Source organism: Rosa rugosa, chromosome 1, assembly GCF_958449725.1.
Source record: "Rosa rugosa chromosome 1, drRosRugo1.1, whole genome shotgun sequence".
In the NCBI taxonomy this organism is placed as follows: Eukaryota; Viridiplantae; Streptophyta; class Magnoliopsida; order Rosales; family Rosaceae; genus Rosa; species Rosa rugosa.
In genome coordinates, this window is record NC_084820.1 from 26,095,487 (window position 1) to 26,112,793 (window position 17,307).

Here is a 17,307-nt window from a genome sequence, read left to right on the forward strand (position 1 = left end):
TTCATTGCTTTCAGTTTTTCTATTGCTGACAGCTTTGAGATTTAAAATTTTCATTTGGGCCTTAGCTGAAAGCTGGCCCAATCTTAAACTCGGTTGGAGGCCCAACCAACCGATACCGAGAAGTTGGTATACCGACTTTTGTGGCCGGTAATGGTACTTCATTTTGTGTACCAATAAGTTCTGGTACGGTAGGTGGTTTTGGCCTTGAAGGGCCGGTACCGTACCGAACCCAGCCCTACAGCTGTCATCATGCTGTCTGGAGAAGGAAAAAAATCGTTCACATCTTGGCGGTCCATCAATAGCGACGGTGATGGTAATCAGTTGATCATCTCTGTTCATCCCGATGATAAACTGAAATTTCTAGTTGAGCGAAGAAAGCAAAGCTCTTGTAATCTAAACGTTTTCAATAACACAGAACACTGTGTTGCGTTCAAGATTAAAACCACTAACCCTAAGAAGTACATTGCAAATCTCAACTTTGGTGTTATACAGGCTCGACACTCATGTGTCATCAGACTCACCCAGCAAGTCATCATTAAATATCCTCCAACTGTGGAGTGCAAAGACAAATACCTCATACAGACTACAATAGTGCCTCCAAATTATGCTGCTGATGAGCTTCCGAAAGATACTTTTGCCAAGGAAAGTGGAAAGAGAATAGAGGAGTGCAAGCTTCCAGTTGTGTATATCATTCCTCCATATTTGGGTCACCAGGAACATGATATATGGAGCATGCATGCTAAGAGATAGTGTCAAAGATGGCAAAATATCGGTAACTAAACCAAGCCCAGACCGTGACCTGACAGTGACTTTGTTGCCGCAGTGTGAGACGGTTATTGAGGAAAAATCTATTGCTAGTCCTTTACTACTGAAACTTTTTTATTTTTGCCTTCTCTTTAGGCTCTTCTACATTTGTATGAGAATTTTCTTAAGTACCGGGTATTTGGCATACACCAATTTTGTTGAAATATTTTGGATCATTGGATTGATAATATATCCAATAGTTCAAAATATTTAAAATTTGGTAACTGGTTTTACCCATTCGCCTCTTCAAACTATTTTTTTTTGAACCAAGGGAATCAATTCCATTCATCACAAGCCAGAATGGCACGGATACATACATTCTCTTGCCAACTCTAGGAAAAGTTTAGGACGTGGTATGTTAACACCACTCATTAGACAATCAATGCTCACTTATTTTAAAGCGAGCCTAAGAACTATGAAACAAAACATAGTAAATAGGCTAAGTTCAGAAAGTAAAAACTAAACTTAAATTTTCTCCTTGCCCATAACATTTGGGCTAGGAGGTTTGGAAAGACTGTAAATGTGATTTTCTGAGTCGATCCTCCTAGATTCCAAGACTAAACTCTGAAGAAACCGAGCCCATTAGTGAAGTGACAGGATTCTTCGGGGTGCCAAATACGAAACCCTAAAGGACCTAGGCTTATCAATTTGGGCCACACTTGGGTCCAAAACCAAACAACATGCCCACCTACTAAGGAAACAGCAGGCCTGTTTGATTTAGGCCACCCACATGAAATGGGCCACCTAAATGATTTGGACACCCCACCAGAAGTAGGGATCCTCTCACCGGCGACCATTAGATCCTCCGCCACCAACGACCTCGCCACCTCATGCTCTGATCGGAGAGTAGTGCCTGTAGCCGCCGCTCCATGGGACCGGATGCCTTCGATCACAGTCACAGTACGGTGGAAGACTCTACCACACCATTTCAAAGCCGGCATCAATTCTCCTAGCCACTTCTGGCCTACAATCCACTTCAAACCCAGCGCCGAGCCGACCCGCCCTTCTCTATCTCCCAATTCAGCTGTAATCCACGTCAATCTTAGCCTCTGACCGCCAGACCTCTCACCCAGAAACCATCTAGATTGATTCCAAATCTCCTTCGCAGTCATCATGTCAGCCCACACAATTTGATCGAATAAGGGTTTGAGTCGTCCCCTCCGTGGTCGCATTCGAAAGCCAGACATCCACGCACGCCAATCACCGATCCCATACAGATCTGTCCGGCGATCACTATCATCTTCAAGTTCACACCAAGGAGATATGGTGGTGATACCCTGATCGCATTGCGCTGACAAGGCTAAGAGGTCGCCGGAATAAGCCTGCGTTGGAGAGTAGATGCAAAAACCACAGAGTGTGGAGAACAAGTCCCCACTTAGGATGGAGACCGGAATCGTTCGCCGGATTAGAGAACCACAGCCCTGGCGGCTAGGTTTTGGAGAGAGCCAGAACCGCATATTTACTAATAAAATTCCTTCAAACTATTAATTACATGGTCTTTGTTACTAATTATTTATAGGATGAAATTCTGCTTACTACCTTGTACTTTCAAAGGATCATCAGTTCAGTCCTTGCACTTCTAATTTAATCAGAAAAGTCCTTGCACTCTCCAATTTCATCAAATCGATCCAATCCGTCACTATTTCGTCAATTTTCGCTATTAAAATGCTGACGTGGGACCTTCTCACAGGGAAAATTTCCAAACTACCCATCGCTAGGCAGCCCACCGACCCGTCAGTGCTATGAATGCAGATGGGTAGTTTGGAAATTTTCCTCGAAAATTGATGAAGTGGTGATAGATTGGATAGATTTGATGAAATTGGAAAGTGCAAGGACTTTTCTGATTAAATTAGAAGCGCAGGGACTGAACTGATGAACCCTTGAAAGTACAGGGTAGTAAACAGAAATTCATCCTTATTTATATCATTAGCTGATAAGAGCACAAAGTGTGATGTTTTTAATATGTATTTCCCTCATTTGGCTAAGTCATTCTCTTAAAATTACTAACTAATAACATAGTTTATGTTCTTAGGTACAAAAGGTCAGAAATGGAGAAAAAAGGTGAAAAAGAGCATAAACGAGCGTAAATGAAGGATTAGTCATTTTAGAAACTTTCCTCTTTCATTTTAGGAAATATTTGCTATTTTGTTTTAGGGAACTTTCTTCTTTTGAACTTTCCTATTTCTGATTTTCTTGTTTTAAAGAGAGTCCATCCCATTGAGAACTCTTGAGTGATGAAATCAAGGAAGCTTGAAGGATAAGATGAAGCACAAAATAAAGGAGGAATTGAAAGGGAGATACAAGGGTGTGTTTACAGTCAATATTTATTCCTAATTATCTTATTTTCTATTGATTATAAACTCTAATTAATTTCTGATTTTCTTGATTATAGGAGTTCGTTGTGAGCACAAATCTTGCAAGAACAAATTAGTGCAATTCAAAGGAGAGGAATAAGGGATGTATCTGGTCACAAGAGAGGAGGATTCCACTATAAATAGCAGCCATTCTCTACTCCAAAACCATCACTTCTTCACACAAAATTCAGTTCATTAGCCTAGCTCTCTTCTCTCCAAAATTCAGAAAAAGCCTCTTGTCGTGAAGAGCTTTAGGACTTCTCCAAGGCTGTTCGTGTTCTTGAAGGCCTAGCCCTGTGTTCTCTTGACGTTCTCCAAGCTTCCTTGAAGATAAAAAAGTGTAATCCATGGCCCTTATTTCTATTTTCGTACTCTTTAGTATTGAATTTCAGATTTCGTTTATGAACTTTATTATTGGAGTTGGATTTTTGTTAAGAATGAGTTTATGTTAGTAATTTTCAGATTCGTTTCTTTATGTTCTTGAGTTGTTTATGATATCTCTACAATCTGATTTCGTGCCATCCTTTTATATATTTAAGCATATGATTTTGGTTGAATAATGATGTTAATCTGCAGGTTAATAAAGCCAAATTTGTGTTCTAATTCACCTAATCGTTTTAGGGCAGAAATAGAAGTGGTAAAAGTTATGTACAATGGTCGAGATTATATGTTACATGTTTCGTGCGTTTGTAATTTCTTATGGATGCATACATGTTTGAATTCAGAATTCTAATTGCACTTATTGATTCATATTTAATGTTGACGGATGCTCTTCAGTATTAACGTGATGTTTTATATGAAATATTTTAAGTTATAGACTTTTCCTAACTTAGGAGATTAAAAAGAAGAATTAAAGTGTTGGCTCTTTAATACTTTTCCTAACTTAAGTTATGCTCTTTAGTACTCTAAGGCCAAAATGATAATTTGAGCTTAGATATGCTCAATTTTCCACTGCTAGCTGGGGGGCTGGGAAAGGAGGCAAAGGTCAGTATCCAATGCATGGGGTCACCATATCATGAGAAACATCACTAGGAAGACCTTTGACTATTTATTATGTCTTAATGGATTGGGAGGGAAATGATGAGGAAAGTGCAAAGAATTAGTTGCACTTGACCAAGATGAAAATTTATGAACTTTTTATTTTTTGCGGGCTAGTTGTTATCAGTTCAACTTTAGGATCCTGCCAAGCAAGCACTTTTGACAGACTAGATTAGTCTTCGGTCTCCTCCTGTCACAATAACTTGGAGCCGCCTCTAAGATTGATGTACTAGTTCCTGATACATTGAATGCCAGATGAATCTATATATGTTACAATCACGACAAGAAAAATTCACATCCGGCTGAAAACCGTCGAAAAAATGATGAACTCCAAAATGTTGATTCCAAAGTTGTGTAACATATAGATAATCTCTGACACATGAACAAGTGCGAGCTTATTGTTAAGCCGTCGGCTAGTTGGTTTTTTAGATCCGACACTCTTGGCATGGTTAAGGATTATCTTAAATCATTAGGAGGAAAAAGCTTACTTTGGTGCTATGTAATTTGGTAAATTATAATAGGTTAATTTAGGTATCAAGTGTTTGTCTACGATATGTTAATGTATGAGTCCATAAAGTATGCTAATTTCATATGAACACTAATAGTGCCTCTATGTAGTGACTAGTTCAACATGGTCTCGAGTTAAGGGAGTTGGTCTACCGGCATTAATGTATCAATACGGTGATATATTGTAGACCTTTCCAGAAATACCAATTGTAATGAGACTGTTATTAGCATCTCCTTCTCACATGCCGGCCATTCGTAGTGCTCGATTGCGATGGGGCAGGGGGTAGGTTTGCTAGATTTGCTTTGTCAATCCTGTGACGATATTCGTCTTTGACACGATGAGCCTCCAGATTTCATTCAGAGGGTGATCGGCTAGAAGACCAATATTATGTTCTTCTTAACTGTCAACTAATATTGTATACTCAAGAAAAAAAAAAAACAATGAAGTTCTTTAATGGTTTATGATTAAAGAATGAAAACTGTCCTGCCTGTGAATCAAAATCGAACAGATTGAGAGGAGTTGATTGGGAGCAAAGCAAAAATGTTAAGGCAAGCATGACTGGCATAGGATCTTAGCTAGCAAATAGTCAACTAACCACTTCGTATTATATAATCACATATCAATAATTTGGGACATTATTAGAAAAAAGAGCTCAGCTGGCGGGTAACGTTGGTTTTGGTTGGCAAAGATCACATGTCTTCTGCGTGTATCATTCAAACACAGCAAGGAGATAAAGAAAGCAATAATATCACAACCAAAAGGTACTGTGGTTGAGCCAGAAAGAGGAAGGAGAATCTGTAACCACATTGGAAATATCCTACCTTTTCATTAATTGTGATCTTTTCAACTTTCCAAGTTTCCAGGATATCTTTCTATATAGGATTCCAAGGGTACAAAGTTCAAATTTGGAGTTTGAAGTCTTTATCTTCTTTGTGTATCAAGTAGTAGAGAGCATTATGGATGTTTCTATGAAGCGAAGAACGCTGCTTAAGGTCATCGTCCTCGGAGATAGTGGGTATGTCATACTTGTTATTCTACCTTATTCTGCTCTTCTTTTCCTTGCTGTAATGGGGTTTTCTTTCTGTTCTTAGAATGAATATTTTACACATATTCGTTGATAAGATATATGAGCTGTGTTTATTTCTTCTTGTTTTGCGTGACTTTCAGGGTGGGAAAGACTTCTTTGATGAATCAGTATCCTTTTATTTACATTGCAACAAGCAAGATTCAGTAACTCATAGCAATGATCAGTCGTCTTTGATTTTGTAGTTCGATTATACTATTCGAGCTTTGATATCGATCTAATCAGTTTTTTATCTTTCATTTATCTATTCCCTTCATTCCCAATTATATCATTACTGTAATTTTCTGTGAGTGATCCACCTGGGAAATGTGACGTCCACTGCAATGTTTACGGCACTGTACATATTGTTCACCAAAACGACATCTATCAACAATGGTGACAAAACTATTAGCAAATATGCTAAAATATTTTGAAGGGTTGGTTCCATTAATGTAGATGGTTGAAGGTTAGGGAAGGGTCTTTGAATAGGTGTTAATGTGTTGTGGGGAAATGGGGATGTTTATATTGAAGCTGTCAGAGTAATGAGGCCTTCATTTGCTGTAGTAGTTCTCATTTTCAATCATAAAGTGTAGCTCAATTACCATTTAATTTTAAATCTGCAATTCTCATATCCACATTGTGCATTACTTATGAATTATGATAGATGCGGGATGCATGTGGCTTATTTTGTAAAGGGCTGTGTTGATAATATAGTTTGAAATTCCTGATCTACTGCATGTAGTCATGTCTTGAATTTAAGATCCCTGTTAATGATAAGCTTCTCGATAGACTTAACCGTGCAAGCACCCAACTGAAACCAATACTGGCTCCATTTTGAGTTATGTAAACTTATTCAAGTGTGATTTCAATATACTGCGATCAATCAGAATACAAAATTCTGTGCTGTGTGGCTGTGTGGATCATTAACTGAATGTTCAGATATGTATATAAGAAGTTCATTCGACAATATAAAGCTACAATCGGTGCTGATTTTGTCACAAAGGAACTTCATATTGATGACAAATTGGTGACTTTGCAAGTGAGTAATTAAATCATTTACTAGAATATGTATTCTCTATATATACACCTGAAACATCAATTAATGTTAGCTCTGTTTGCCACATCTGTGCTTTTATATTTGACAGATTTGGGACACAGCAGGACAAGAAAGGTTTCAAAGTCTCGGGGCAGCATTTTATCGTGGAGCAGATTGTTGTGTTCTTGTTTATGATGTGAATGTTCTAAGATCATTTGAAACACTTCAGAACTGGCATGAAGAGTTTCTCAAACAGGTATGTTAAATTTTTCCTCTTCTGCGCTATCTAGCTTGTAAAGTTATCCTGATTATCTGAAGTTCCAATTATTGACATTATTTCATCATCGGTTAGCAGGTAGATCCAGCTGACACTGAGGCATTTCCATTTATACTAATCGGCAACAAAATTGATATAGATGGCGGAAACAGCAGAGCGGTATGGACATACATAAAAATGCATTCCTGACCATTTTAGGGGTTTATTCTGGGACTGGAATTTATAGCAGTACCCAAATTGTGCAGGTTTCTAAGAAGAGAGCCCAAGAATGGTGTGCTGCCAAGGGAAACATACCGTACTTTGAGACATCAGCAAAAGAGGATTATAACGTTGATGAAGCATTTCTCTGTGTAGCAAAAACAGGACTCACCCATGAACATGAACAAGACATGTGAGTACACTATAAATGATTTAATGACTATTAGTTTCTTATATATCTAGACAACAGAATGAAAAATTCATGAAACACTTAAACAAATTTGCTCCATATACCTCAGTATTTCATTCCACTCACAATTTTGCAGCAACTACCTTTGGTTTTATGACTTTTATCCTTCATTATTTGTAACCTTTGGTCTTTTTCTTTATCTGAATATATCGTTTGTAACCTTACCAGCTAATATAACAGTTTCCCATGCAGTTACTTCAAAGGTATATCAGAAACTGTTTCAGAAGCAGAGCAAAGAGGGGGCTGTGCATGCTAAGTGATTGTTGAGATCACGATCTTCACTAATTTTTAATCTGAAATTCTTATAATTTTTCATTCTTATGAGAGTGGAAGCTAGTGTGTTGCCTATCTCATGTGTATACTACTACCATTCACCATGTCCGAGTGTAATAAGTTGTCTACTTTTTATGTAATTAAGAAAGCTAGTGATCAAGTTTCCACGGTATTATGTACGAAATATACATAGAACATGTGACAGAAACATGTTTCTTTTGTTTGCCTGAACTGTTTGTTAAATTACAGATCCAATTACAAAGACAGAATGATCGATTTTCATTTTCTCAATCGAAAGTAAGGATATTAGAAGCTTAATACTTTAACCAGGCAACTAGCTAGTCTTCAAAAGTTCTCACAAAGTTGGTAAATTTTTGTGTCTTTGTGAATGCACAAATAGCAGCATCCAGTTCTTCAGGATCTTGACTCAATCGAAGGTTCAGGTGTGGACATCCTCATCGCAATAACCCCATGCTGCAATTTAGTCTTCTAAACCATCCATATATTATTAGGTTCCTGTTTGAGAATCGTCCATGCTAATGTTCAACCAGCAGGGTCTGATAACCTAAACTTCATGAACCTAAAACCAAGAAGATGATCGATAAAGGTGTGCAGTTTCTTCCTGGAAGATATTTTCAAAAAAACATTCTAATTGCTCCTAAAGTTCTCGATTCTGCTGTATGTGTCCTAAAAGTCAGACATGAACATAACCTACAGACTACAGTAGTGGCATGCAAATTTAAAAAAGAAGATATTCTAAGGATGATGAGTTTTTGGGTACAACTGATCAGTGAGGCAGTGAGGCTAATGTTGGAGTGTGTGATTCTAGTGTCCCTTTTCATGGAAAGAACAGTTCTACTATAGATCTCAACCAAGGATACTAGGGGGATTATCCTCTGCGATTTTGTATTGGCATTAAGGTAAGGTAAAATAAGAGAGTAGTAGAACCCATGTTGAGCTAAACTAATCCAAAACCTTGAGCATTTCTGAGTCGGGTACTCGGGTACAATATGAGTTATTTTCGCTCGCTACGGTGGGAGAACTTCAATTCTAAACTAGTGAAGATTTATGATCAGGTTTGCGACTCTATTAAAGTGAACAATTCAACAAAGCCATGCACTCAGTACCAACGTTTCACTCACACAATCAATCACTTTAATGTACTGCTTAGTAACAAATCCAAGCCCCAACAATACTATCGTATTTACTTCCGTATTTGATACGGTGTATGTAACTCAAATTATGCACCTGTCATTTGCAGAGTTGCAGGTGTTACAAACTCACACGTAAATAATACAAACAAAAAGAAACCCCGGAAAGTCTATCTGGACGGTCCGATCTGTAGTCTCGAACTCTTAGTCAAAGCAGCTATCAGATAATCCAACGGCTCGGATCTTACCCACCAGAATTGTCCCCACATAAAATGGCCTTAAAGGGCCACACAAAATACAAACCTTTACATTTTCATACGAAAATCAATTGCAGAAAAAAAAAAAAATTAATGGCGTTCTCTGCAATAACAACGCACTGCCCCTCCTCTCTTCTTCTTCCGCCGGCGACGAACCCGTCGGCATCGTCTTCAGCTCGGAATTCAATTTCCTTCAGATTTTCATCCACAAGTCTCAGCCGTGGAAGAAGACCCATTTCAATTCGATCCGTTTCAACTTCGGGTAAGCTCGGCTCTGTTCTTGGCTTCTGTGCTCAGTTCGGTACAATTTGGTTCTGATTTGATATGGTTTGCTTGAATTGAAATATGTATGTGGAAAATTTTAGGTCTAGTGTAACAAAGATGTTAGCTTTTTCAATTAGAACAGTAAGTTCTTCATATAAATGCTTCATGAATTTAGTTTGGAATGCATTATGCAAAGTAATTATGAATTTCATATTTGTTTTGATATCGATTATTTGATTATGGGGTGGTGAATGCTAATCTGCATTTGTGTTTCAGCTGCGCCGAAATCCGAGGGCATTGCACCTGCGATTTCACTTACGGAGAATGCGTTGAAGCATTTCAATAAGATGAGAGCCGAACGTAATGAGGTTTTATGCTTGAGAATTGGTGTTAAACAGGGTGGATGCTCTGGCATGTCGTATACGATGGACTTCGAGAGCAAAGAAAATGCAAGGCCAGATGATTCCATCATGGAATATAATGGTTTTGAGATAGGTGAGCTTTCTTGTTTTCGTTCTCTTAGTCAAGGGAGGTTGGACTGTTTGTGACAGATAACTGATATGTGCTATTTGTTATAGTTAGAGTAGTGATTGCAGTTTCTACTTCAAGTTGTTAAAAACAGTTTTGATGGTTTTGTAGATGATTGATTGATTGTCCGTTCTAGTGAGGGTGCATGTTGATGAATTTTGATGTGTAGTGAACTGTGGTAGAATTTTTCTTGTCTTCTATAGGACAGCAAATTTTCAAACTTTAAAAATTTTGTATTCAGAAGTTGCTGAGAACATGTCAACAATTGGACAATGTATCTCTGTTCCTAAACCAGCATTTCCTCAATTGAAATATGTTACAATGCAATTTTGCTGAGGAAGTCAGAAATTGAAGTTTTCTGAGACTGATCATGAGACAAATACTCTGTTTTCTATATCCAATTGTAGGATGACTTAAGCGGCTAGTGGACTTCATAATCATGTAGGGTATATAATTTTAAAATCATGTAGGGTATATAATTTTAACATAGAATGTTTTTATTTTAATTTTATTTTTCTTTATTTGTCATCTTTAGAAAACATTCATATTTCAGTGAGTTTGAGAATACCTCAGGGCATGAAAAGAACAGTGTACTTTTGGAGGGAAGGACAAAATATTTGAGAAGGTTTCTAATGTGAGGAGAAGTGGGAAACATATGACAAAGACAGGGAAACTAAAGGATTCATTGAAATGTAGAATGCAAAAATTCTTAAGGTGCTGCAAAGTTAAAGTATATTGACATTTTATTGAGTTAAACTGGGTGCTTAAGCAAAGAAAATGAGGGGGAGGGGAGGGAGGGAGGAAGAAATCCAGTAAGAGGCAGACTGTAGAACCAATGCAACTCCTTCAAACCTCCTTTACTGCTGTGCTGTGATAGTATCAGCTTGAGTACTGTATAATAAGGCCCTATTTGGGAAATGATTATGGTGGTTACTTCCAAAGGAGGATTCATTAGAGCATGCTGTCATTAAAAGTAAGTATTTGGGCTCAAACAACTGTGAGATGTGAATTTTGTTAGCATTGAAATGATGTTTCTCAATCGTATGAGGGAGGAACTTCACCCAACTATTTAGGTTGGCACTTGGCAGTGGGCAGTGGAGAGAGGGTGTGAATTCTGGGATGATCTTTTTTCAGGTGCTTTAGCTTGGGAGATAGGCTGTAGTCCTGTTTGTTTTATGTATAACAGTGAGCAGTTAGCTTCATATGTTGTTACTCATGCTTTATTCCTGGGTGAGATTTAAATAGGAAGATCATTGATCTACAGAATTTGAGATAAGGCAGAATTTGGGCATCACTTTGGGATTCAATATATATATATATATATATATATATAGAGAGAGAGAGAGAGAGAGAGAGAATTTGAGGTCCCTCTTTACTATTCCTGTTGATTGGAGGGCTGTAGTTCGCTAGACTCATTAGTTAGAGTATTTGAGATTGATTCTTGCTCTCATTTCGGAAAGCATTGATCTATGCCTGTTTTTCTGTATATTCTGTTAGCATTAATAATTTCACCCCCGTAATAATTGTTTGATACTACTTGTGGTTTTGTAAAAGAACAGACTTTGTTTCCTATAGAACAAAAACAAAAATTTTCAGCAGAAGATGTGAAGTATATATAATCTTATATGCCTTGTGTTGTGACTTCTGTAGTGTTGTGCAAGATTATGTGTGCAGATACCATACTTGCTGCACTTCTCACTATTCTGTGAAAATTCATGTCAAATAGTAACTGATTATATTTATACTGTTAGATTTGTTTGCAATAGATAACATGGTAACTCATATGCTTTGATTTCATCTCCCCAGCAACTTGTATGTTGAACTCCTATTATTTCTTGTTTTGCAGTTTGTGATCCAAAGAGTCTCCTCTTCTTGTATGGCATGCAATTGGACTACAGTGATGCTCTTATTGGTGGAGGCTTTTCTTTCAAGAACCCTAATGCCACACAAACATGTGGTTGCGGTAAATCTTTTGCCGCAGAGATGTAGGATTGTGTATATGGAAAACTTGAATAGAATAAATAGATGTACCATAAAGAAACTTCAAATGTGTGTCAAATTTCCATGGTAGTCCTGTATTACATATATCAGAAACCCTCTAAAATTACTAGTAGTAAAATTAATTGCATTACTGAATATCTGCCCCAGCTGTAGTATTTCTTTTGCGAGCAAATCTGTTAGTTAAATGATTATCATAATCATCATTGTTATTATTGCCATTTCAGTAGTACGATAACTCTCTCTTGTCAACCATGATGATAAAGAAATCCCAACCCATACCTCAGAAATGCAGATTCACCACACGCACATATTATTCGTGGTGGCTTCTGCAAATCGATAAGAGGATTGTGACCAAGGTTGTGGTCGCCATTGGGATGGTGGTTACGGTTTTAGTGATAAAAGTCTTTAGAATGCAGTCCCCTTACTGTTAGTGGTAACACAGTAACATTGTGAATTCAATCTAGAGTTGTATCATGTATGTTAAGAGAAATTCTATAATACTCCGGAGCATCAATGCTACCCCATACCGGCATATGAGGTGGGAACAAACAATCACCAAGTTACTCAACTTTCGCTCATTCAATATTTGTATAATTTCGATCAACCAAAGTAGAGATGAAACCAGAATGTTGAAAAAAATATCTCACAAATAACAAGGGGTTAAAAAAAAGGTTACTTTTATTTGGTCAAAAAAAAAAAAAAAATTATGAGTTGAATATTTTGCGGGGTGAGAGAGTTAAACGACACCGTATAGGATCAGAGGGTCTCGGCATATAAGCTAAACGCAGTCGTCGTCTATTTCACTCTCTATAGTTTCTCTCAGGAGTCGGATAGAGGCCCCAAAGGAATCGAATCGGAACCCTAAAACTGAAACGCGAACAAGAAGAAGTAGAAGACGAAGACTGAGCTCCGATCATGGCCTTCTCTTCCCGTCTCGTATCCAAGTCCAGACAGGTCACTCCTCATTTCCGTTTCCTGCTCAATTTTTTTCGGTTTATTCGAAAATGCCTGAGAAAAACCATAACATTTTAGATTCCGAGCTCCTTTTTTCTTAATCAAAGAGCGTAGTTACGGTTATTGATGTGGGATTTGGTTAATGATCTGATTAAGAGATGGGAAATTTAGGGTTGTAGATAAATCAGAGGGAAGAAATTGATGATTTTTTTTTTTGGTTGATGTTACAGCTGTGTGGCAATGGAGTCGTTCTTCAACAGGAGCGTCTCATTCCGGTTCGTCACTTTGCCAAGGAAGCAAATCGCCCAGTGCTTAAGGGTGATGGTGAGTTGAAATGCCTGTTCTTTGGTTACAATGTATTCTCTATTCGTCACGTTTTTCTAGATTTAGGGTTTCAATTGGTAATACTCTGAAATGCTGGCATTTTTTTGTGTGTATCCATTTATAAATTTCTTTACTTTTTTGTTTTTTTGTTGTTTTTGGTTATTGAATCATATGTGATGAAACCTTACTGAGATTTCTTACCTTTGTGTGGGGGTAAAGAGATGCTGAAGAACATCTTCCTGGATGTTAAAAAGAAGTTTGAGACGGCCCTTGGAATACTGCGCAAGGAGAAAATCACCATAGACCCCAAGGATCCAGCTGCAGTGTCTCAATATGCCAACGTCATGAAAACTATTAGAGAGAAGTTAGTTTCTCCTTTTTGTTGTTTTATGTAGTTGTGTTTATGTGTTTGCACCTGTGGTATAATTTGTATTTATTTGTCACAATAGTATAACACACAGATGCTTCTCTTATTGTTCTAAAATTTATTGTGAGTGATACTTTCTGTTGTATAGTTTATACAACATATGCTGCTACAGTTTATGGGGGAAGTCACTGGTAGGTATTGAAGTAGGGAATTGTTATGGTGAGGAGAGGGGGTTATGGAATACAGATTGATTGTCAAAAAAGAGGAGAGCTTTTAGTCTAGGTTCCTTTCCCTTTTCCATATTAGCAAAGAGCATTTATATACTGCATATTTTGTGGCTCAACTTTTAATTATCTGATATCATCAGGGCACTTTATTTATGTTGGGAGCAATTACTTATCTAAGTGAGATTGAAACTTTACTGCTTCCAGATTAGCTACAATGATTCCTGGTTCTATAATTCCTAACTGCATAGATTACTTTCCAAAATTTTCTAAGTTACTGTAAAAGTGTAGATATCTCTTTTCTTCTTCTTAGTCATGTTATGCTTCTTTTTAACTTCTGTTGATATTATAGGACTTCAGAAAAGTAGGAAAGTTTACTATTGCTGTATCACATTAATGAAAGCTAAAACTATTCTGTTTTTGTGTGGTTGGACTTGGAATTCTACAAAAATTTCAGTGTTTTAATTATGTTGAAGTGGTCAGTAATGCATCATGTATCCTGTAGGGCGGATTTGTTCTCGGAATCCCAACGTATCCAACACACCATCAAAACCCGTACACAAGATATCCCAGATGCCAGAACTTATCTGTTGACATTGAAGGAAATTAGGATCAGGTATATGCTATTCTGTTTGTCAAATTGTTGGATCTCTTGCAATAGATATGATTAGTATGGGTTTTGTGTTCATACCCCAAGTTTTTTGCTGCTATATAGCCCACCCGGTCCTTAATCTAATACATCTTTCTGCCAAATAATTTCCTTAAACCATTGCACAATAATGTCTACAAAGTCTTGGATTAGTTTTAAATGTGATTCTCTGTTAAATCTTTGTGTAAGTTTTTGGTGCTCTTTATCAATGTGTACTCTTGATCTGAATTTGTAAACTTCTATTGGACTAATAGTAAATTTTCAGTCAGGGATTTTTATGTTCACACGTGTACATGTTGCGTCTTCTCTCTCTCTCTCTCTCTCTCTCTCTCTCTGTGACACAAACACACACACACACACACACACACTCCTATAACTACATTGGTTAACTGTTTATGTTCTTTTTGCAGGAGAGGTCTCACTGATGAACTCGGTGCAGAGGCTATGATGATGGATGCATTGGAGAAAGTTGAAAAGGAACTGAAGAAACCTCTTTTGAGGAATGATAAGAAAGGAATGGCTCTTCTCTTGGCAGAGTTTGACAAAGTAAACCAGAAGTAGGTGACATTTTCTTCTCTAATTTTTATCAAGTTTGAAAGAGTCGATGTTGTTAATCTGGTTTAAGTTCATCTCTGTTAGTTTACGCTCAACCGACAGTTCTAAACTAAAGTACTGTAAATCAGTAATGCATTGCCAAGTCCTGAAGATTGTATGAATTTGGGCTTGTATGTAGTTGCTTTGCTGAATGTTATCTGGTTGTGGCTCCATTTACCCATACTCTAAACCTAAGTTGCTTACATGAACTTTGGCATAATAGTAGCCAATGTAACGGGTAGTTGCATAGCTCACAGATACCAGACTACCGAGATAGAGAGCAGACCTAGATGGGGGCTTTTAGAGAATAAAGCAGCTTTTGGTTTTGATAATATTCATGAAATGACTGAGATCTGGTCTCTTTCTATTTTGTGGTTTCTAATGCATACTGCTGCACACACTTTTTCCATGTGCTCTTGATCTCTTTTCTCTCTCTAGTCTTGTGTAAAGTTTTGAGGTGCTTATACAGTGTAGTACTGGAGTGTCTTACTACATGAAGTGATAAATTGCACCACATATAAAACTTGCGTCTGAGATAAGTCTCCTCCACGTTGGTTTGATGGAGCTGGCGGTTCATTGTTAATTCTTGATAGATGAATGTCGCAGTGTAGTACTGGAGTTTCTTACCACATGAAGTGATTAATTTTGCATCTGGGATAGCTCCTCCATGTTGGTTGGATGGAGCTGGATGGTTCGTTTTTAATTCTTGAGAGATGAATTTCTATGGTTTGTGAAACAGACTGCCTAACTTCCAATATATCCGACTCTGAAGCTGATTTTGGTTTGCACCTTTTCATTCTGCATGCTCCACACCCACCAATCAACCATGGAATATATATATTTTTTTTTTACTTTTTTCTTTTTTCTAATTCTGCTTGTAGGACATGTGTAGTTCAGTTCTTGTGATGTTGTCAGTTGTTCAGTTCTTTGTGATGTTGTCAGTTGTTCGGCCGGTGTTTAACACTGATATTGGCTTGCCCTTATTAACTAAAATTTCTTACATAAAGGATTTAAAGTTAGTCTAACCTTTGCATTTTCAGGCTTGGAATTCGGAAGGAAGATTTACCAAAATATGAAGAACAACTAGAACTCAAGAAAGCTAAAGCACAACTGGAGGAACTTGAGAAGGAGGCTCTTGAGGCAATGGAAACTCAGGCAAAGCGGTAATTTATCCACGTCTTTTCCACCCCTCTTTTATCCACATGTTCGTAGCTCTAAAGCATTTAGGATGACGGGGGATATTAATAATTTCTATAATAATACTTGTTAGATCAGTCTCTTTGTTCAGGACAGTTTGGTGATTTCATGTTGAGGATGCTTGGTCATTCGGTAGATTGCTTGCATGCTAGCATAGCTTTCTTTTATAATTCGGTCTAATTTGGTAACTTAAAACTGAGCATGGGTAGATGGTGCAGATGGAAGTTGTTTTACTTTTGTATAAATTGGCAATTACTCGTTACTCCCTTTCTTAGGATTGAAGTTTTCTGATCTTTTCACTGTTTCTCAGGGAGGAATTCAAAGATGAGGCAATGGTTGATGTAAAGTCTTTGGACATCCGAAACTTCATCTAAGGATTCGATTGCTTTCTCTTGCTTGTTTTGAGGTCAACTCAATGTTGTTAAGATCTGGAGAACTGCCAACTATTTTGGGGTATGGGAAATTTGCCCTCCTGTTTAATAAGGCCCTATTGGTTTCGAATGCAGTTATCTTGGTTTATCAGATTATGTAATTTTCTGGTTTTATTACATTGCCAGGTGAGAACTGGAAATCTATTGTCACTTATTACATCTACAGAGTTTATTGCATTATATAAAAGCCGCTTTTGACTATTACTTTTTTCTGCACGCTTGTCTTACCCAAATTTGATTCGAGTGATTCACTCATACTTTTCCATTGGAGCTATAGAAATACAAGTAAAACAATGAGAAATTGCAAGATCACCCTAAACCCAAAGGATAACTACTCTCTAGAGCCGATCCCCGTGCAAACGCGATCCCTGGAACCTAAGTATGTTAAAGTTTCATAGTGGAACAAAGTTCATCGTCTGATTTTTATTGTAGGGTTATAAAGAGTTCTATAAATACTCAACCTTTTTGAGTCAAAAAGTAGACGCTTTTGTACTGCTCTCTCTTTCTCTTACTCTTCATCTCTCTCCTTTCCATTCCTATTTCCTATTCCTTCGGCAATTGATAT

At 37.4% G+C, this 17,307-nt stretch overlaps 3 protein-coding genes across 6 annotated transcripts; all 3 read left to right on the forward strand.

The window, feature by feature from the left end:
- The first annotated feature begins 5,447 nt into the window (after positions 1-5,447).
- Positions 5,448-8,032, forward strand: LOC133724870 (ras-related protein Rab7-like). 4 transcript variants are annotated; one of them, XM_062151767.1, is made up of 7 exons: positions 5,448-5,719; positions 5,872-5,898; positions 6,707-6,806; positions 6,913-7,059; positions 7,156-7,239; positions 7,326-7,471; positions 7,709-8,032. In XM_062151767.1, the coding sequence occupies exons 1-7, from the start codon at positions 5,661-5,663 to the stop codon at positions 7,782-7,784; spliced, it is 639 nt and encodes a 212-aa protein (XP_062007751.1). In that variant the 5' UTR covers positions 5,448-5,660; the 3' UTR covers positions 7,785-8,032. The 4 variants fall into 4 exon arrangements, with proteins under 4 accessions (XP_062007751.1, XP_062007758.1, XP_062007753.1 ...); XM_062151774.1 differs by having other exon boundaries at positions 5,449-5,719; positions 7,721-8,032; XM_062151769.1 differs by having other exon boundaries at positions 5,449-5,719; positions 7,159-7,239.
- Positions 8,033-9,270: 1,238 nt separating this feature from the next.
- LOC133724892 (iron-sulfur assembly protein IscA, chloroplastic) lies at positions 9,271-12,137 on the forward strand. Its single transcript, XM_062151802.1, has 3 exons — positions 9,271-9,471; positions 9,750-9,968; positions 11,848-12,137. Exons 1-3 carry the CDS (start codon positions 9,303-9,305, stop codon positions 11,988-11,990), a joined length of 531 nt encoding a protein of 176 aa, XP_062007786.1. The 5' UTR covers positions 9,271-9,302; the 3' UTR covers positions 11,991-12,137.
- A 658-nt stretch (positions 12,138-12,795) lies between these two features.
- LOC133724439 (probable ATP synthase 24 kDa subunit, mitochondrial) lies at positions 12,796-16,946 on the forward strand. The gene is made up of 7 exons (XM_062151174.1): positions 12,796-12,956; positions 13,187-13,280; positions 13,500-13,644; positions 14,377-14,487; positions 14,931-15,077; positions 16,155-16,277; positions 16,622-16,946. Exons 1-7 carry the CDS (start codon positions 12,918-12,920, stop codon positions 16,683-16,685), a joined length of 723 nt encoding a protein of 240 aa, XP_062007158.1. The 5' UTR covers positions 12,796-12,917; the 3' UTR covers positions 16,686-16,946.
- Positions 16,947-17,307: the final 361 nt, after the last annotated feature.